The following is a 21,672-nucleotide window of genomic DNA, read 5'->3' as shown; positions in this document are numbered from 1 at the left end:
TGGTCTCTTCCAACCTGCCCCCTCAGTACTTTATTTCTCATCATTCTCCATCTCACACTTTTTCTCCAGCAATACGGAACCTCCTGTCCTTTAGTCCCTGTAACCACTCCTTCCCTCTACACCTTAGCTTTTGCTGTTCTTCCATCTGGAATGCCCACTCCTTCCCCTAACACCACCAACCCCATGCCCCTTGACCTGGCTGACTCTGAATCAATTTTCAGATTCACTCCAGTGGGGCTTTTCTGACCTCCCATCACTGGGAACCAGTCTCTGCTGGTGGTTTTGCCTGGCCTGCTTGTATCTCCATTGCTTAAATGCCTGCTGGCCCCTCCAATCTGTTCTCCATGCTGGGGCAAAAGTGAAGTTTTTTTTTTTGTTTTTTGTTTTGGTGAGGAAGACTGGCCCTGAGTTAACATCTGTTTCCAATCCCCCTCTTTTTTGCTTGAGGAAGATTGTTGCTGAGCTAAAATCTTTGGCAATCTTCCTCTATTTTTTGTATGTGGGACATCACCGCAGCCTGATCTGATGAGCAGTGTGTAGGTTGGTACCTGGGATCCAAACCCCCAAACCCCGGGCCACCGAAGCAGAGCGTGCAAACCCAACCACTATGCCACCAGGCCATCCCCAAGAGTAGCGTTTTATGCTTGTTTGTTTTAAAAAACCAATTCTGATCCCGTCTTCTCTTAGTTTACAGTCTGCAGTGACTTCCACTGAGGCTCATGATAGAGACCAAGTCTCAACCCCGCTTTCAGGCCCTCCATGGTCTAGCCCTCACTTTCCTCCCTAGCAACATCTTCCCTGACACCCCATTACCCTCTGCACCCCTGTACTCCACCCCTTTCTCTTCAAATCCACGTACATGCCTTCCTCCAGCCCCACGAGGATAATCCTTGTGCTGGATAATCCATGAGCTTGGACTGCCTCCACCTTCCCCTCGCAGCTCCGGCACCCTGTTCTAGGGGCTCGGAGCACTGTGTGCTTCTCCTTTGTGTCAGTCGTAATTTGACATCTGTTTGTGCTGTTATTTCAGTAATGCCAGTGTCCTTCTCTAGACTTTAAGCTCTCTGAGGGTAGGGCCTGTGTTCATTTTCATTCAGGTTATAGGTTTATTAAGGGAAAATCACAAGTCCAATAGCTGAAGTTAGACAAGCTCTTCAGCAAATCGGGCTGGATAAGACCAGCTCTGTGAGATGTGACCAAGTGGGGCAAAGCAGGAAGTGTGGATTAAAGGGTGATCGTGCATAAAGAGTGCCTGGGCTCGAACACTCCCTGCTTACCCTATGAAATCAATATTATCAGCCTCATTTTACGGATTAGCTAAAACTCAGAGAATTTCATAAAGATAGCAGGTTGCAGGGCCACAATTTAAGGTTAGGCCAGCCTCCAGGATAGGGAGGCCATGCGGAGTGAGGACATGCTGGTGCAGGCTGTCTATTAGGGAGGGAGGGACCTCCTGGTGCGCGGTTGTAGAGCCCCGCATGTTTGTTTGCGTGTCTCAGGATGCATGTGGCAGCTGGCTGGCGTAAACCAGCGAGGCAGCGAAGTGGTGCAGCCAGAAGCAGGGAGCGCCACAGAGGCTGGTCTCGTCCCTGCCTATTTGTGCATCTGGTAATTCGTGGCGCTCCCGGGACCTTGTGCATTGCCCTAACAAGTGGCAGCAGCTGCTGCCTAGGGTGCCAGGGTCCTCAGGGTGCACTGTCCTGAGCCCTGAGCAGGAAGTCACCAGGTGTGCAGAGTTCCAAAACCTGAGGTACTTCTGAGCCCTGCGAGGAAACGGAGGTGGCCTTTGTGCTTCTAGTCCAGGGCTTTGTAAGTTACCCCCGAGGAGGCTGAGGACTGCGGGAAGCCCTGAAACAGTGGATATCTAGCCCCAGGCTTTGAAAACCAAACAAAGGCAAAACAGGAGTCTCTGGTAAAAGAGAATAATCCATAAAGGATGTTGCCAGAGAGTTTAAAAAAGTGTCTTCAGAATTTTCTTAAATTAGGTTTTTCTTTTAATTACCTAGTTATCCTTCAGAACCTTGGAACAGTCCCATTCCTTATCAACATATTCCTAGTCAATTATGCACAGGCTCAGGCTTAAGGCGCCGAGGGTGATGCTTAAGTACAAGGCAGCTGGAAGTTTTTCCCCTTGGGTTGAGGGGAGTGAGAGGAATGCTAATGAGCTGCAGCTCTGGGCTGAGCTGGCGCCTGAGGGGAGAAGCCTCGCTGAACCGGGCCTGGGGGCGGGGTGGGGAGCAGATGAGAGGGGCGGCTGGGGCAGAGCTGCTGACCCACAAGGTGAATGGAGGCTCGGTGTTAACCTTTGATTTTTGCGATTCTGATAACTCTGCCTACCCATCGGATCTTGGCGCTGTATCCCCAAATAGCTGACTTAAGTGATGCTTAGCAAAACTGCCTATTGGAACTTTAGTTTTTCCTGCCTGGTCCTCTGTGTCGTTCATGCTGCTTCATTAAGGCTGGAAACATTTTGTGGGCATGTTTTGATGTGATGTGGGCTGAAATGTGGCAAGGGGTGTGTGTGTGTGTGTGTGTGTGTGTGTGTTCTAAGATGCCATGAGAAGGGTAGTAAGGTACAGCTCTGGACTACATGCAAGATATCTCGTCCTCTCCTTGTCCTCCTACAAGGACTGTTAGGATGAGGTGTGATATGCACAGGTGGTAAACAGAAAGAATTACAGCTCTCCTTTACACTGTCATTGAAACTGGACCAGAAGTACATTTGTATTTCAGGCTCAAGCACCTGATGGTTATTTTGACTGTTTGAACTATGCGGGTAGGTGGTTGAGTTCTGGTAGGAGGAAGAATGGAGACGTCAGTGTAGAGTGTGCAGCTGTGGGCGTGGGCCCTCTTTCCCCCCACACACAGAGAGATTCCCATCTGGGGACCTCAGCTGCACTCCGTCAAGGGGGAGGTTTTTCCCTCCATCTTCACTTTAGGAGTTGAATCCCCCCCCCCCCACTCTCATCCTGGGGTCCTTCGTATCTGCAGCTCTGGGGTTACAGAGAGGTGGAATCTCCTCCCTTCTCGGCCCTCCTTCCCCTCCCACCCTTCCTGTACCTCTCCCCAGCCCCTCCACTGCCCCTTCTCCTGTTTTTCCTCAGCCCCACGCAGGGGTGTAGGCACCTGGAAACCTGCCAGGCAAGCCCGGGGAGAAATCTTTGCATGCAGAGCTTTGGACAGTGGTTTCCTCCAGCCTTTGTTTCTGCTTCCTTGTGGGTAAAGGGCAGCGTGAGGGCCGAGGGAATGGGAATACACAAGTTAATATTATGCTACAAGCAATGCCACACAGCAGTCCGTACCTGCCTGCTTTGTCCTTGTCCATGTCAGAGGCCTAATTAGGCATGATCAGATGTAGTCACAGTGATTCTCATCTGGCAAAGTCTGTTAAGATAGCTAAGAACTGGTTTGTGAAGTAGATGCCAATTCAGTGCCAGCTCTGTCAATCTTTAGCCGTGGGACTTCAGGCAATTATTTAACTTCTCTGAGCCTCAGTTTCCCCCTCTGTAAAACAGAGGTAATATAGAACCTATCTCATGGGGCGATGTGAGTAAAGCTCTCAGCACAGAGCCTGGCATATAGCAAGCCCTCAGTAAATTATCATCACTATTTAGTTATCTGGCCATAGGCATGCTGCTTAAGCTCTGTGTGCCTTGTTCTCCTTATTTGCAAAAGAGACAGAATGTCTGCCTTATGTGACTTACAGGGATGTGTGAGAAGGCGCTTTGAGTACGGCGTAACAGCTATATAATAAATAAAAGCATGATTATCATTTGCCTATAACGACACGAAAGCAATTCTGGTGGTCTCGAAAGTGTGCTTATCTGGCTGCAGATTTCTGTCGTGATTTAGAGATGCCCGTTGAGCTGTTGGAGGAACTAGAGCACATGGGAAATAGTGGTAAAGGCTGCCAAGACAGAGGGCCCTGCCCTGACTGTCATCTTCCTGCCCCAAATGGCTTTGGGATTTGGCTTCTTCCTGCCATCAAGTTCTTGCCCCTGGAAGGTGACAAGTGCCATCCTCGGCTCTTCTTGGAGGGAATTCTTGATAATTCATCCAATTTGGAGATTTTATTGCTCCTTCACTTCCTGTCTCTGGTACCTACCAGGCCACCTGACTATGAGAGGCTGGGCTAAAAGGAAGTGAAATTCAGACTTGTCTGTTTTGCCTCATCATCGCTTGGCCTGATCATTACTTAGAAAAAGTTGAAAATATTGTTTAAAATTACTTTCTGTTGTTTTTTGAAATTGATTTCAGTAACTTTTCAAAGCCTAGGAGTACAACTCTATCAGTTCTCGAGCCAGCAATAGAACAGGCTCTCTCTTCAGATCCTGAAGGCTGGCTTTAAAGGGGCTCCTGGTTTCCATTTATCTCGATATGTATCTTTGACACGTCCTGTCATAAATCCAGCAGCCCATCTGGTGAAGGGGACACAAGCACATTGTTCATGGTAACAAATATGTTTGAATTTTTTCACAGTCTGAGCAGAGCTGTTGCCCTTGTCTATATTTTCATAAATTAGCCATACCGAACGTTGCTCTCCTGACTCCATATACTGTAGCAGTTAGTCAATTCAGCTTGATCCAGGGCTCATTTTCAGAAAGGAAACAACTTTTGAAAGTGTAGCTCAACGAGAAGGATTCTATCAAGTCACCTGGAAGAGGCCAAGAGTGTGTTGTTTTTAAGGATAATTTTTGTGCTGGAACACTGCCAACCCATTCTAGAATGGGCAGGCTTTCTCCAGTCAGTTGCTCTTTTCTGAGTATTTGAGAAGTTGCTAAAGCCATCAGTATTCGTAGGTCATCAAGTGGCAAGTGGGAGAGTGCTCTCTCTCTCTCTTTCCCTCCCCCTCTCTCTCCCTCCGTCCCTCTTTCCCTCCCCCCCTCTCTCCCTCCCCTCTCCTCATTTCAGAGTTAGGGTTTAGTTACACTTTACTAGTTCTTAGTTTTTGTGGAACCATATTCTAGATTCAGAAAGTAGGCCCTCCATCTAAAAGGCACTTCCGAAGAAAGAATAAATGATAAAGTGATTGACTTTTGATGGCAAAGGACAGTGATTGATACTTGACCACTAGTTTTTTCCCAAATGCTGGAGATGAGAATGAAATTACAAGCACTGCGGTCCCTCAGGTCAGCACTCACACTTTTCTCTTTTTTTTTTTTTTTTGTGAGGAAGATTAGCCCTGAGCTAACATCCACTGCCAATCCTCCTCTTTTTGCTGAGGAAGATTGGCCCTGAGTAACATCTGTGCCCATCTTCCTCTATTTTATATGTGGGACACTGCCACAGCATAGCTTGATAAACGGTGCATATGTCTACACCCAGGATCCAAACTGGCGAACCCTGGGCTGCCGAAGCACAGTGTGCAAACTTAACTACACCACCCGGCCAGCCCCAGGACTCACACTTTTCTCATCCTGCTTATAAAGGGGATGGAGGTAGAGGGGTAGATAGACACTGTCCTTTATTAAGCATCACCTATGAGCTGGGCACTGTTAGGACACTTGATATATATGATCTCATTCCATCCTCATGACAATTCCGTGAGACTGTATTACCTCTATTTTACAAATGAGGAAATGGAGGCTCAGAGCAGTTGAGTTTATTGCTGTAAGTCACACAACTGGTTCCAGAGCCAATATTCTAGTTTACACTCTTGCATGCTGCTTCATATACACACATATTAAATGCAGAACAAAAACCCATATTCCCAAGTTTCTCCTAGTATTTGGGAGTACATAGGCTTAACCTTCTGATTTAAAAAAATTTTGTTCCTTGATGTCCACACTAGTTGAAAAAGCTGTGGAGACCAGAAAGGAAAGAAGGCTTAGGTTTGCTTCCCACCCTGACTGGATGCCTTCCTGAATCCAGGAGATTCTAACCAGGTGTGTATTAACAACAGCTTCAGACCTGTGTACTGTTAAGACAGCTGTTGTTCAGACTTATCGAACTCTCTGAGGTCAGCATGTTCTGACCAGAGCGAGAGTAAGGAGCAGCAACTGAGGCCTGTCCCAGTAACACGGTATCCCCTGTGGGAAGGAAAATACCACAGTGCATTGCGGCCGCACATCCACTGAGTTGATGGCTGTATGTATTCGGTTTCACAGGAGATGGGCTCAGGGAGTGAGGTATGGGAGGGGTGTCGGTCTTGCCTGTGTCTGCCTTCTCTCCAGTGGCATGACCATGTACCCTTTCCCACACTGGCACCTCTGAGACGGAGAAAAAGGAATAGGAGCCGGGTCCACATTGTGGTTCTGCCGTCTCCTGCTGGAGAGAGAAGGTAAATGGAAGGAGAAGAGGAGAAGGGGAGGGAGGTGAGGCAGAGAGTGCTCAGCTGGGCTGAAATCCCCCATAAGCCACATAAAATCCCATGTGCTCTTTGGCCCCCGATCGTGAATCCCCCACCCACCAGCTACGCTACTGACTGTGCCGGGGTGCTTCTGAGAAACTGAAAACCCCTAGTTTTGAAGTTGTAAATATTTTATTACTTTTTATTGTAGATGCAACATAGTAACTAAATTAAAGGAAATTTAAATTTTAATTCTGCAAACCAGTGACCTCCAAAATCCCAACACAACAAGTTTCCACCTTTGCCCAGGATCATGCCTGTCTGAACAGTTATTTCTGGTTTGCTCTACTGTCACTTTTTTTAAAAAATTTTTTTCTTTTAAAGCTTTTATTTTTTCCTTTTTCTCCCCAAAGCCCCCCGGTACATAGTTGTATATTCTTCGTTGTGGATCCTTCTAGTTGTGGCATGTGGGATCTGACTCAGCGTGGTTTGATGAGCAGTGCCATGTCCGCGCCCAGGATTCGAACCAACGAAACGCTGGGCCGCCTGCAGCCGAGCGCGAGAATTTAACCGCTTGGCCATGGAGCCAGTCCCCTACTGTCACTTTTTTTTAAAACTTCCTGTGGCAATGTTTCCTATCTCTGCAATAAGTTGAATCTGTCACTTTGTAACCCTCCCTTTTTGGCCCCTAGAGAGCATGTATTTACAGTTCAAGGAACTCACCTGAGCTCACACTAATAATACTATATATAAGCGTTTCATTCAGTTCTCCTCTGAGATAGGTGGGCTGTCACTGTCTATACATATATTACAGCTGAGTAAACTGGTGCCCAGAGAGGTTCAGCAACTGGCCAAGAGCACACAGCTGGTAAGTGGTGAAGCTAGAATGCAAACCCAGGCTGTCTTGCTCCAAAGAGAACACAGAGTGAACTAAGATATAATTCCACACTACTGAGAAGATGATTCTTCATTGGTAATATGAAACAATTATAGCAGAACATGACAGTATGTTGTGGAGAGAGTATCTGAAACAAAGAATAACTTTCACACTTTTCAGGCACTTCCTGTTTCAAACATGTGCTCTCAGTTGCTTTTATTTTCATTGGAATCTTATTCACCTTCTTCTGGAAATCTCTGTCCAGTACAATAGCCACCAGCCACCTGTGTCTGTTGAGCACTTGAAATGAGACTTGTCCAAAAGGAGATGTGCTGTAAGTGGAAAGCACACACCAGATTTTGAAGACTTAATATGGAAAAAAGTATATCAAGTATTAATAATCTTCAAAATATTGATTGCATGTTAAATTGTAATATAGTAAATTAATAGTAACTGTTTATTTTTATAGTGTGACTGTTAGAAAATTTAAAATTGTATACAGTCATGTGCTGAATAATGATATTTTCATCAAGGACAGATGGCATGTACAGTGATGGTCCCATGAGATTAGTACCTATAGCCTAAGTGTATAGTAAGCTATACCATCTTGGTTTGTGTTTGTGTAAGTACTGTAGGGCGGGGGGGGGGTGGGGGAAGAAATTTTCCTCTACCCTTCTAGGTTCTTCTGGCTGGTCTAAGAATTAAATTGACATGGACAGATTAATAGGAGAAAAACAAACAACAGTTTAATAGTGTGTATACATGGGAGAAACCCAGGAAAACCGACCATCTCCCCAAAATGGCTGAAGCCCTCACCGTAAATACCATCCTCAGCTAAAGACAAAAGAAGGTTTTGGAGGTGGGGAGAGTCGCTTCAAAGAGAAGGAAGGCAATTCACATGTAGGTGAAAAGGAGCAAACGGTTGGAAAACAAGTGTTTGGCCACACAGAAACAGAAGTACACAGAGGGGAGCCCAACAAACAGGCTCTTCTAGGTTCCTCTCTGTCTACCACCTAGCTCATGTCATGCTGAGGTGACAGCTTGCTTCCTGAGACAGGGTTTTTTTAATCTGAATTCTTTTAGGCAGGTAAGGGGGAGGTAGCAAGAAAAACTTTGTGTCTTTTGTTTCTTAAAAATAATCAGCCTAAACTAATCCTCATGTTAGGGAGACGTATTTTGGGGTGGCAAATTTTGTTCCCCTTCAGTATGCTCTACAGTGTTCACATAACTATGAAATCACCTAATGATGCATTTCTCAGAACAGGTCCCCATCATTAAGTGACACATGACTGTATGCGACTTACATTATGTTTCTACTGGACAGCACCACTCTTGGCTTTACTAACTTCCTACTTCTCTCCTTTAAATTCTGGAGACTTGCCATTGGGTTTGCCCTCAGGGGCTTGATCTTTAGGCCTGGTTTTGGCCATTTGAGGCTTCAAAGTCAGCATTAAGCCAATAAACTTACTGTACTTGTTTGATTTATCTAAATGGGGGCTGTTCATACCCATTAAAGGAGGTGACGAGGAAAACATTTCCTTTTGTCTGCTTAGCACCTGATTCCCTCTGAAATTAAATCTCTCTGACAAGAACATGGCAGCCACCCTGCCCTGTGACCCCACGACTGATCTTTCCTTTGAAACTGGCATGTGTGCAGGCAGAGCTGGTAGGAAAGAGTTCTTTATTTTTCTGCCTATGGGCCTGTTATGGAATTCCTAGTGGCCTTTGAAATGTTTTAGGAAACAAAGCAGAGTGTTCACTATCCTTTCATCTGCTGGAGAACTTGAAGCATCGATTATACCGCGTTGTCAGCAACTGTTGCTGACATATCTCTTAAACATCACGGACCCAGAAAGAAGTCACAGCCTCAGCTCTTAAGGAACTTGGGACGTTCAGAGGGAGGCAGAGTTTCCCGTATGTTAGGAAATGACTAGTAATCCAGAGCCAAATTGTGTGGCTCAGCCTCTAACTTCAAAATAAAGCCAGAGAAGGGAGTGGGCCGCGTGGGCTCTGGTGTGTGGGAAGGCGTTTCGAGTGAAGTCGGTGGGCCTGGGGGGCCAAGGAGGTTTTCATTATCTTAAGGTGAAGGCTGCAGGTTTAGGAAGAAATGGGCACGACACTGCCAGGGGCCAACGTTAAAGCTATTTAATAAACAATTATGTAGCACTATTATGTGCCAGGCACTGTATTTTTAAAATAAGTATGTAATTCTAAAATAAATGCTTAATTGCATTATGGCAAAGAAAACTGTGTCCCACTTATAGTAATAATTTAAAGAATCTATTGAGTTCCTGGTACTGTAAAAGACAGGTGGATATAGCAAAAGTCTTAAAGGTTTTCATATTCCACATTACAGATGGGCAGCTGAGGCTCCAGAGGCCCCACGGCAGGTTTGTCTGCCACTGGCAGGCAGGGGGCGCTGGACGGTGGAGAGAGCAGAGGCGAGGAGGCCAGTTACCAATCTTCAGGAGTGAAGGGTTGGGAGTCTTGCACTGAGGTGGTGAGGATGGAGAGGAAACCCGAGAGCCGTTCGTTGGGCCATTGTTCAGGCAGCTGTTTCATGTCTGTTTCTCTCCGTATACTCGGGCTAATCTGTGATGCCCATTTAGGACACAGACTCCACAGTGGCAATGGTTCTATACAATGAACGCGAGCAGGGCTGAGAGATAACTCATAATCAAATGCTGACATTTATTGAGTGACTGGAGTGGGCCACATCCAATGCTTAGTCCTTGAATTACCTCTTCCATTCTTCACAGTGACCCCATAGGGTGTCTGCCGTTATTCCCCCTCTTTTACAGGTGAGAGAACTGAGGCTCAGAGAGGTTAAATAATTTGCCCACAGTCACACAGCTGGAATTCAAATCCAAGTCTGTCTGACTATGAGGCCTTTAGCCATCAGGTATACTCCCTCATTGTTGACTGGGAGTTAGGACTTTTTACAGCATGTTCTGCTGTTTCTCACATTTCTCTCTCGTTTAACCTAGAGTATGGGTTTCTATGACTTAGCTTGGAATTTGGTTCATCTCTCTAAGCATCAGAAACAACAGAAATTCACCAGACCATAAGCCTCATTCCTAACCCCTGTGCAGCATATTTATATATCTTATTGTATGATTTATATTGTCTTTAAAGCGGCTCTACTTGGCCCTTTAAGAAGCTAATTAATCACTAAATATAAACCACAACTTGTTCTTTCCAGCCCTCTGCGTGTTTCTTCCCCCCATTGTGTGATGCCATCTGGTGCTATGAGCTCATGCTTTTTGTGTTCCTTTTCAGAGAGCCAGATTCATTGCTCTCTAAACCCAGAAAAGCCAGTTAACTTCACAGTTTACATGCATGGCTTTGAAAAAATTTGAATCTGATGCCTCCTTGTGGATTTTCACAGTATCACTCTTTAACATAATAGTGCATGGAACTTTTGTCTGTAACCCCCGCTAGTATATATACTTGCCTTTTTATCAAAAGGACATAATTTGTCTTTGCAAGCCATCAAGCAACTACAGGTCTTTTCCTATGTGAGTTTTGTCAGGTTTCATTTTGTCAGTTTTATGTGTATGCTGCAGGAAGCCAGACCTTAACAATATATTTTCCTCTTCGAATCTATTTGATTTTCTGCTATGACAGTGGAACAAGTGTTTAAGAACAGGGAAATAAAACGGCTAATGGCAGGCCTCTGACACTGCGACTGATCTGTCCTTCATTCCCACTTTCTCTCTGATTCTGCGTGAAGCCTCTAATCATCTTCCGAGGGAACAGAGCATGGGGGCTGGAGAAGATTTTCTTGCAAATTCAGCTCAGATGCTCTGGGCTCACCACCAGACTCCCGGTCACTGGGATCTTTGAGTAGTGCTTATCACTGTCTGGTCCAGACTTTGTCACTCTCCCAACCTCCTTTCTCTTCTCATTTCAGAGTTCTTGGCAGTTTAAATTTAGCCTCGGGGATTAGTGGGGAAGGAAAGGTAATTTGGTGATGTGTGCACAGCTTACCTCATTGCTGGCACATGCCAGACTCCCCTGGGGAAGCGGGAGAGCCCTGGGCCAGCTGCCCGCCTCCTTCTGCTACTCTCCATGCCCACTGGGAGCATGCCTGTTCCCAGCTCGGGGCAGAGGAGATGGGCCCTGAGAATATTTGCAATGAGGTGAGAGGAAGCACACATTTCCTTAGCACAGGAGTTGTTGTAGGTCTGGCCCCTCTGGGTCTGAGAGAACAGTTTCTCCCCAGTCCACACCCCAGTGCCAACGTTAACTAGCTTCTGTGAGATGCAGGTAGGATGAGGCCATTGACTCAGCTGTGGAGCTAGTCTAATCTCCAAATAACATGTACTGAAAAGTATGGATAATATACAGACAGAAGCCTCGATTAGATATATGCTTTGTTTCCACAAGAGTATATTGGTACTAACCTGAAAAAATTTATTTTTCACTTCAGATTGACAGTCCATTTAATAGCTACAGTTCCAACCACTCACAGAATTAAGATACATTTCTAAAAGATTAAGGATTTCTAACTTTCCTGATTGAGTAGTACACAAAAGTGATGTAACGGCGTATACGTTAAAGCTTGGTTACTACTTTGCCCTGTGTCCTTGGGCTAGTTGCTTAACCTCCCTGAGCTTCAGATATTTCTACCTACTTAATGGTGCTGATATTACCTATTTTATATCTAGCTCGTAGAGTTGTTGATGAGCGTCAAATGGATTTTGTCAAATGGTTTTTCTGTGTCTATGAGATGATCATGTGGTTTCTGTGCTTTATTCTATTACTAAGGTATCCTACATTAATTGATTTTCATATGTTGAACCAATCTTTCGTTCCTGGCATAAATCTCACTTTTTATGTATTGCCAAATTCAGTTTGCTAGTATTTTGTTGAAGATTTTTGCATACATATTCATAAGGAATATTTTGTGGTATTCTTTTCTTGTGATGTCTTTGTTTTTTCTATCAGGGTAATACTGGTCTCATACAATGATTTGGGAATTGTTCCCTCCTCTTCTATTGTTTTATTTTGAAAGTTTATGAAAGATTGTTAATTCTTCTTTTAACATTTGGTAAAATTCACCAGTGAAACCATCTGGTCCTGGACTTTTCTTTGTAGGAACTTTTTTATTAAGTTAATTACTAACTCAATCTCTTTACTTGTTATAGATCTATTCTATTTCTTCTTTACTCAGTCTTGATAGTTTATGTGTTTCTAGAAATTTGCCCTTTTATCTGTATTATCTAATTTGTTGGCGTCAGCCCCATGGGATAATGGTTAAGTTTGGTGTGCTCCACTTCGACGGCCCAGATTTGTGGGTTCGGATCCTGGGTTTGGACCTACAGCACTCGTCAGCCATGCTTTGGTGGCAACCCACATAGAAAATAGAGGAAGATTGGCACAAATGTGCTGAGGGCTAATCTTTCTTGGCAAAAATAATAATAATAATTTGTTGGCATATAACTTTTTCACAGTATTCTCTTATACTATATTTTATTTCTGTAAGATCATTAGTAATGTCTCCTGTTTAATTCCTGATTTTAGTAACTTGAGTCTTCTTTCTTTTCATCTTGGACAATCTAGCTAAAGATTTATCAGTTTTATTAATCTTTTCAAAGAACCAATTTTTAGTTTTATTTATTGTCTCTATTTTTTTATTCTCTATTTCATTTCCACTGTAATTATATAATTTCTTTCTTTCTGTTTTGAGTTTAGTTTGTTCTTCTTTTTCTAGTTTCTCGCGGAGGAAAGTTAGGTCATTGATTTTAGAACTTCTTTATTAAGGTAGGCACTTGCAGCTATAAATTTCCCTCGAAGCACTGCTTTAGCTGCATCCCATAAGTTTGAGTACATTGTGATTTTGTTTTCATTAATCTCAAAGTGTTTTTAAATTTCCCTTGTGATTTCTTCTTTGACCTTTTGACTGTTTAGGAGTGTATTACTTAATTTCTACAAATTTGTGAATTTCCCAAATTTCCTTCTGTTATTGATTTCTGATTTTATGGTATTGTGTTCAGAGAACATACTTTGTATGACTTTAATACTTTTAAATCTGTTGAGATTTAAAAAATTGCCTAACATGGTCTATGCTGAAGAATGTTCTAGGTGCACTCAACAAGGATGTGTGTTCTGCTGCTGTTGGGTGCAGTGTTCTGTTGATATCTCTGTTGTCTAGTTGGTTTATAGCGTTGTTCAAGTCTTCTGTTTCCTTGCTGATTCGTCCATCTGTTCTACCATTATTGAAAGTGGAGTATTGAAATTTCCAACTATTATTTTTGAGTTGTCTATTTCTCCCTTCAATTCTGTTAGTTTTTGCTTCGAGTAGTTTGGGGCTCTGTTGGTAAGTGCACATATGTTTGTAGTTGTTATATCTTCTTAATGGATTGACCTTTTATCGTTATAAAATGTCTTTCTTTGCCTCTAGTAACAAGTTTTGTTTTAAAGTCTGTTTTGTCTGATACTAGTATAGCCATTCCATCTCTCTTTTGGTGACTGTTTGCATGGTATATCTTTTTCCATCTTCCTTCCAACCTATTTGTGTCTGTCTCTTGTGGACATCGTACAGTTGGATCTTGTTGTTTTATTTATAATGCCAATCTCTGCCTTTTGATTGGTGTGTTTGATCTATTGTAGTTCCTGATAAGGTAGGATTTATGTCTGCCATTTTGCACGGTGTTTTCTATATGCCTTATGTCTTTTTTGTTCCTCCATTCTTCCTTTATTATCTTTTCTTTGGGGTTAAATAGATGTTTTTCTAATGAGGTTTTTAATTCCCTTTTCATTTCATTTCCTACATATATACTTTGTTTGTTTGTTATTTTCTTAGTGGTTGCCCTGTGGATTACAACAAACATCTTAATTTATAGCAATTAAATCTGAATTAATACCAACTGACTTTCATTAGTATATAAAAACATTGCTCCTATAAGCTCCATTCCCTGTCTTCTCCTTTGAACTGTTATTGTTGTTCGTACAAATTAAATTGTATGCCCATCAATGCAGACTTATAATTATTGCTTTATGCTTTCAGTCCTTTAAATCAGACAAGAGGAAAAAAGTTACAAACAATAAAATACATTTATGTTATCTTTTATGTTTACCTATGTCATGACCTTTACAAATGTTTTTTCTTTCTTTATGTAGATTCAGTTACTGTCCTTTAGTAAAGGGAGACATTTTCTTTTTGGCATTTCTCGTAGGGCTGGTCTGCTAGTGACAAATTTTCTGTTTTTGTTTAACTGGGAATGTCTTAATTTTTTTTCATTTCTGAAGGGTGACTTTGCTGCATATAGAATTCTTGTTTGAGAATCCTTCATTCAGTGCTTTGAATATGTCAGTCCTCTCCCTTCTGATGAGAAAGCAGCTTCTAATCTTTTGAGAACTCCTTGTATGTGATAAATTGCTTTTTTCTTGCTGCTTATAATATTCTCTATCTTTGGCTTTCACTACTTTGATTACTATGTGTCTGGGTGTGGATTTTTTGAGTTTCTCCTATTTGTAGTTCATAAAACTTCTTTGATGTGTAGATTCATGTTTTTCATCAAATTTCGGAAATTTCTGGTGATTATTTCTTCAAATATTCTTTTTGCCTCCCTTTCTTTCTTTTACTTTTTGGGGCTCCCATTATGCCCCAGAATTACTATTATTGGACTGATTGATGATATATCACAGGTCTCTGAGGCTCCGTTCATTTTCTTCATACTTTTTCCTTAATTTTCTCAGATTGGATAATCTCAATTGACCTATCTTCAAGTTTGCTGATTCTTTCTTCTGCCTGCTCAACATCCTCTTGAGCTCCTCTAGTGAAGTTTTTATTTCAGTTATTCTACTTTTTAATGCCAGAATTTCTATTTGTTTTTTTCTTTGAGTGATTTTTTTCTTTTCATACTTTCCATCTCCTTACTGGTATTCTCTATTTGATGAGACATCATTCTCATACTTGCCTTTCGTTCCTTGGACATGATTTCCTTCAGTTCTTTGAAGATATTTAAAACAGCTGATTTAAAGGCTTTGTCATGTGAGTCCAGTGTCTGGGCTTCCTCAGGGACAGTTTCTATTGACTGGCTTTTTTTCCTCATGTATGGGCTATATGTTCTTGTTTCTTTGTATGTTTTGTACTTTTCTTGTTGAAAACTGAGCATTTAAAATTATATAATGTAGCAACTCTGGAAATTAGATTCTTCTTCCTCCCTAGAGTTTGTTATTGTTTTAATGTTGTTGCTGTTTGTTTCTTTAGTGACTTTCTGAACTAATTCTGTACAGTCTGTATTCTTTGTCATATGTGGCCCCTGAAGTCTCTGCTTGGCTAGCTTAGTGGGAAGCTAATGATTGGATAAAAGTCTCCTTAACTGCCTGGAACCAGTAAGTCCCCCAGTCTTTGCTGATCGATTCAGTGTGTGTATTTGGACATAACTTCAACTCTGCTTTAGTTTTTACTTCCTGCTTACACAGAGCCTCAAGGTCAGCCTGAGGTTGAATATCTAGTGGAACGATAGTTTTGAATAATACAAATGTAAGCTCTTAATACATTTGCAGGGGCCAGCTGAGCAGTTAAGTTCACGCGCTCCGCTTTGGCGATCTTGGGTTTGCCAGTTTGGATGCTGAGCGTGGACCTACACACCACTCATCAAGCCATGCTGTGGTGGCATCCCACATAGAAGGACTAGATGACTTACGACTGGGATATACAACCATGTGCTGGGGCTTTGGGGAGAAAAAAAATAAAAGGATGATTGGCAACAGATGTTAGTTCAGGGCAATCTTCCTCACAAAAAAATTAAAAATAATAAACAAATAAATAAATAAAAATAAAAAATAATAAAAATAAAATAACTAGTAAAGATCTACTTAAAAAAATACATTTGCAGTTTGTTTTCTATTGTTCTTCTCGTACCCAGATTGTTTGCTCTTTTTAAGCACAAGAATTTTCTGACTTATAAACACCTAACTTAGACATAAACACCTAACGTATATGCCTTAGCCCTCACAGTCACTGCCACAGGTTGAAAGAACAAAGAGGAAAATAAAAGAGTTTTGAGCTTTTAGGGAATCTGTGGTTTCATAAGAAAAAAAAAAAAACCTTCTGAAGAGCAGAGAGAGTCTTGGGCAGGGTTTGTGAAAGTGAGATGCAAGGACTGCCTGCCTCAGAATTATTTGGGATGTCTGTTAAAATTCAGGTTCCTGGATCCATCCAAAATCTTTTGATTCAGAATATCTTGGGTGGGGTCCAGGAATCTACATTTTGAACTAGCTCCCCAGGTGATTGATTCTTAATGCACAATGACATCTGAGAAACTCTTTAGGGAAGATGATACTGTGGGTGCCTTCACGTCAGGGAGTGACTGACGCATGACACGAACTATGCTCAAATAGTAATCTCCCCCTTTCGATGCCTGATTTTTTTTAAAAAATCACTTTATTTTTATGCTTACTTAAATTCCACCAGTTAGAGGTTTATTTGCATCTATGAGGGTATTTTTTTAATAGCTGCCAGAGTTAAAGGATCAACATTCACTCATATCTCTTTAAAAATTAATCAGATCACGTTGCATTTATCCGAACAACTGACCAAGATGATTTGTAATGAAAGAAGGAGGTTTTGTTGTGTTTTAATTTGAAGGAAAGGTAGATACTTTCATGGGATTGAGAAGACTTTAGAGGAAAAATAGGCCTATATTAATTTATGCAATAAAAGCGTGGGTTGGGAGGGTGGGTAGGAGAAGGGACAAGATAGATCAATGGGTACATTTGCCCATTTCAAAATATTATGCGTAGAGCTGGCCATGCAACCAGAAAAGGGAGGATGTGTTTTTCTTTCTCCTTTCTACTTTCTATATTACCTTTTCTCCTGGGACCCAGAATTCAGGTTAGTAAAATTCATATGAAGGAATGACGTCAGCTGCCCTGGGGTTAAATAGGCTTCTGGGTTGTCTGGAGACCCAGTCACCACCTAAGCCACCATGTAGAAGGTTGTCTTTATGGAAAAATGTCTTCTGGTTTCCAAATAACACACTTCCTAATAAACTTTTTGGTGCAACCCATTTGAAAGTTCAAATGGGTTGGGTCAAACTCAGACGTGTAATTTATCTGTGTTAACTTAAAATTCCAAGCTGATTTCTCCCAATCGTCTGTATGCTTTTAGGCCATTTCTCCTTGAGGAGTTTGGCGTTTAGTTAATACAAACTCAATGTTCAAAAATTGAGGGGACTTTAGATCCTTATCAAATTTAATACGTTCAAAATTGAAACATGGTTTTAAAAATTATTTCATGATTTGGTTTTTACTGCTCTGACTTGCCTCTATTAATGAGAGTAATCAAGAGATTCCTATCCCTTCCCCCCATTCAACCCATGTTAGGATATGTTATCCTGCCCTAGGTCCCCAGAATTCTGTCACAAATGCACAGACTAGTAAGTCGCATTTCTTGTTTCCTTCAAGGTATTGCGCAGCGATGCACGGCTATCAAGTACCACTTTTCTCAGCCAATCCGCTTACGAAACATTCCTTTCAATTTAACCAAGACAATACAGCAAGATGAATGGCATCTGCTTCGTGAGTATTTCTGGGAAAGGGTCAGAGAGGAAATGGTGTCTTTCTGAACAAAAAGTATCCCCACCAGCCCTCTCGGGTTTGGACTGAAAGTTACTGTGCTGATTATATGTGGGCCTCTGGGCCCAATCCAACGTGGTCAGAGACTCAGAGATGCATTTCGCCGTGCTGGGTCACGACTTGTTTACAGAGCCAATGTGTGAAAATTGGGCATGAGGCTTTGTGAGAGTGCAGCGTGTGTGCCCCTCCTGGTGGCATCTGCACTCAAGTGGCCTCCTGAGTTTTCTTTAGCAAGTCATTGGTAAGAGGATCTGCTCTGCCGCTTGTCTTATTTTGTTTATACAACATTCATTTTAACTACTGTGTCTATCTCAGACCTTGGTATTTCTGCTAAAACATCTTATGAGTGTGCATCATAATTTTCTCAGAGCGTGTTTGTTACCTCCACATCTCGATGTCAGGAACTACTCTTTTTCACTGTTAGGAAAATGTGAAACTCTAGAAAGGATCATGCAACGTGACGCTAAAGAGGGCTGATATTTACCTGAAAACTGTTGATCCCTGCTGCCTGGTGATAGATAACTCAGGAAAGCAAAAAACTAGACCAGATTCTTTTCAGCGTTTATCCTAATCAGAGGTTGACATTGTCATTTTCCAATGAAATAAGCCGCAAGGACTTCAGCAATCTTTTTGGTGACCAACGCCACTGCAGAAAGCCAAGCAGGGTCTTGTTTTGTGAGTGTCTCTGCAGGTCAAAAGGCTCTGTTTTGAATCTCAAACACGCAAATGGAAGCTCTTATGATATTGCCACAGCAGTGGTATAATACTATAAATATTATGATTGGCAAATTTAGGACTTGGAAAGTCATTGGCTCAAATGCGGTTTATTTCTTAATAGTGTAAATTCCTGAAAATTCTTTCTTGCTGGCTGATCTTAATGATCGTTTCTCCGCAGATCAGAGTTAGAGTCTTAAGTATTCTTGAATCTGAATTCTTTATGAGCATGCTTCGAGTTCGTTGCCTTAATCATCTGTCTAGAAAGCCCCATGATCACTGGTTTTAGTCAGGTGAGAAAAGATCACCACGATCCTGAAAAGCCACTCATCTCTTGCTCTGAGTATGTACCCTGTTACTGCCCAGCAAGACAGTATGTGAGCGTTCTCCTCTTAATCCTTGTTGAGGTTCACATGGAAAGACACTTTTAGCAGTCTCATGCGTGGCTCCTTCTAAGAAAGTCACGCTTGGAGATCTGTACCATGTTTACTAGATAATCTTAACATGTCTGGTACTAATGTGAATCCCGTGTGGATTATATCTGAACCTTATGCCTTTTAATGGTCATAGAAAATAGAACTATTGCTTAAGCCACTGGGAATTTAGGAGGTTGTCAGCTAATAGTGGCTGAACTGTTATTACATTTCTTCTCCTGCTCAGATGTGGATGTCCCAAAACGACTTATACCCTTAACATTAAACTCAGCCCCTTTAAATTGTCGCTGCCCCTGAGCCCTCGCTCTGTGGTGTCTACACTTCCTCTTCTGGGCAGCGATGCCCTGCTTTAATTTAGATGCCTTGAGCTGGAAATGAGAAATCCTTTTAAAAGAAAGGGATGGTCCATGTGTGACTACGAACAAGACTGGCAGCTGCTATAATCCACCCTCTAACCCTGTAGGCAGCACCCCCAAGATGCCCAGGAGCCAAGCGAACATCTGACTGGCACTTCCACCTTAGCAGGCCGCCCTCATTTCAAACAGTGGGGCATGCCCCTTGTCTTGGCTCTGTGTGTGCACAGGTGTGCCTGATCCACATGCACTTGCCCAGACCTATTGACTGGCCTCAGGGGCAGCAGACCTATATTGGGGGTTTCTTGTTTTATGAAGGATCACAGAAATTTAGCTAACAATTTTTAAAATCAGCTTTGTTCAAAAAAAAAAAAAAAAGGAAGGAAGGAAAGAGAAAGAAGAACTAATAGAAGGAGAGTGGGCAATGGGAGTACTCCTTCAGGGTAGCACCCGGGGTGGAAGGATGTCCAGGTACAGGTAGTCGGTCCGTCTCTTGGTTTTGCCTAGAAGGTGGGGGAGGGGCTGGGTTTCCGGCCCAGTGATCACAACTCTGTTTTTGTGATAGACCAAACCTGACAGTTGTGTGTACAGTGGACACTTGACCCGTGGGAACAGACCCTCCTCAACCTGGGGAAACGGGGATTGGGCTGTGGGGCCTTTGTTTAAGGGGAGAGGACGTTTATGAGCGGATGTCGCATATGTGCACTTTGGGCCCTGTTTCAGTCCCCACAATTGCCTTCACTTTCTCAAATCCTTTTTGAAAATAGGCAGGCATAGATGTGGATAATAAATAAAATAATTGGCATCCGTGATGCTCAGGTAAAACCTTGTTTCACTGTAGCTCACTTTTTAGTCTTTTTCTCCAAAGCCAGATTAATTAGAGCCACTACAGTGGTGGCAACTTACATTTCTATTGCTCATTTAAGGATAATAAGGATATTTCTGAAACCCACTTCACTCTCAGTTTACTAAGTAACTTGCTATCATTACCTGAGTTTACCCTGGCATGGTCCTCTGCTCTATTCTCTGCTTGGTGTAGACGCTTCCATGGACTTAGAGAGGGCAGACTCTGACCCCTCCGTGTGTTACACCCCACCTGTCCTCTTATGAAACAGGACAGGTGGCCAAGAATTCCCTGAACCGCCTGGGCTCTGCAGGCCTAAGCCTGCCCGTGAAACTTACTAATTTGCACAGTGTATACAAAGCTTTCATTCTCTCATTTTCAATGACTCTCCTGCTTCAGCTTCTTCTGAATGTGTGTTTGTGTTCTGAGATCAGACTTAAGAAGACTCACGGCCGGCTTCCTGGGCATGGCTGTGGCCGTCCTGCTCTGCGGCTGCGTTGTGGCCACGGTCAGCTTCTTCTGGGAGGAAAGTTTGACCCAGCACGTGGCCGGGCTCCTTTTCCTCATGACAGGTACGGGGGCCCAACGCCTCAGACTCTCCTCCCCCCGGCAGGAGGGGAGGCTGCTCTGTGTTCAGCTGGCTTCACTCCGTTCTCTCTCTCTGTTAATTTTGTTTTCACTTGTGAGAAAAGCAGCCAGAAGGTCATTTGGCTTTGGTGGGTAATACAGAATTTAAAGAAAACAGCAATGGTAAAAATGCAGCCCTTACTTCTCTATTGTGGCCTCTTAGGTTAGATGGAAATATCTTGGGTTTCATCTCCATATGAGCCAGCTCTGTTTTTTCTGTCTCATTCTTTCATACCGTGCCCATAATCCTGACCTGGATTCTTGGCAAACATGGGCCACTGCTTATCAGGAGGCCTTGAGGAGAGAGAGGGTAATGCGTCAGCACAAGCCCTCCCCAGCCCCTCAGGCTGAAAGTCAACTCAAAGTACATCTCTTAATGATGGTGTCACTGGTGTCATTTTTATACACAAAACATTCATTCATTTCATCCCACAGGTTTTTTTTTTTTTTTTTGGTGAGGAAGATTTGCCCTGAGCTAACATTCATTGCCAATGGTCCTCCCTTTTTTTTTCCCCCTGAGGAAGATTAGCCATGAGCTAACATCCGTGCCAGTCTTCCTCTACTTTGTATGTGGGATGCCTCTACAGCATGACTGATAAGTGAAGTAGGTCCTCACCTGGGATCCAAACCCGTGAACCTGGGCCGCCGAAGCAGAGTGTGTGGAACTTTAACCACTCAGCCACAGGGCTGGCCCCTCCACAGATATTTTTTGAGGACTTACTATGTAGCAGGCACTGCTCTAGGGACTAGAGACGCAATGAAGAGGGCAGACAAAAATCCTCCATTTTTGTTGTGGGGAGGCATAAACGATAAGTTGTGATGGTGACAAAAGCTGTAGGAAAATAAATCTGGGCCGCCGAAGTGGAGTGCGGGAACTTAACCACTACCCCACCGGGATGGCCCGTGGGTTAGTGTATATTGAGCCATAGAAAGAAGACCAGGGT

The 21,672-nt window shown here is 42.9% G+C and overlaps 1 protein-coding gene across 6 annotated transcripts in view; it reads left to right on the top strand.

Annotated features, from left to right (window-relative positions):
• The window catches only part of TMEM178A (transmembrane protein 178A), a 235,876-nt gene that overhangs the window by 203,599 nt on the left and 10,605 nt on the right, over positions 1-21,672 (top strand). For 5 of the 6 annotated variants that reach the window (XM_070512208.1, XM_070512209.1, XM_044772286.2 and 2 more), the window contains 2 exons: positions 17,586-17,699; positions 20,536-20,673. In XM_070512208.1, coding sequence (XP_070368309.1) covers positions 20,568-20,673 — 106 coding nt within the window. In that variant the 5' untranslated portion in view covers positions 17,586-17,699; positions 20,536-20,567. The remainder of the gene's footprint in view (positions 1-17,585; positions 17,700-20,535; positions 20,674-21,672) is intronic. The other variant, XM_014832945.3, reaches the window with a different exon arrangement.

This window comes from Equus asinus, chromosome 6, assembly GCF_041296235.1.
Source record: "Equus asinus isolate D_3611 breed Donkey chromosome 6, EquAss-T2T_v2, whole genome shotgun sequence".
Taxonomy (NCBI): domain Eukaryota; kingdom Metazoa; phylum Chordata; class Mammalia; order Perissodactyla; family Equidae; genus Equus; species Equus asinus.
The sequence above is the reverse complement of the archived record's forward strand: the minus strand, read 5'-3'. Positions and strand labels throughout refer to the sequence as shown.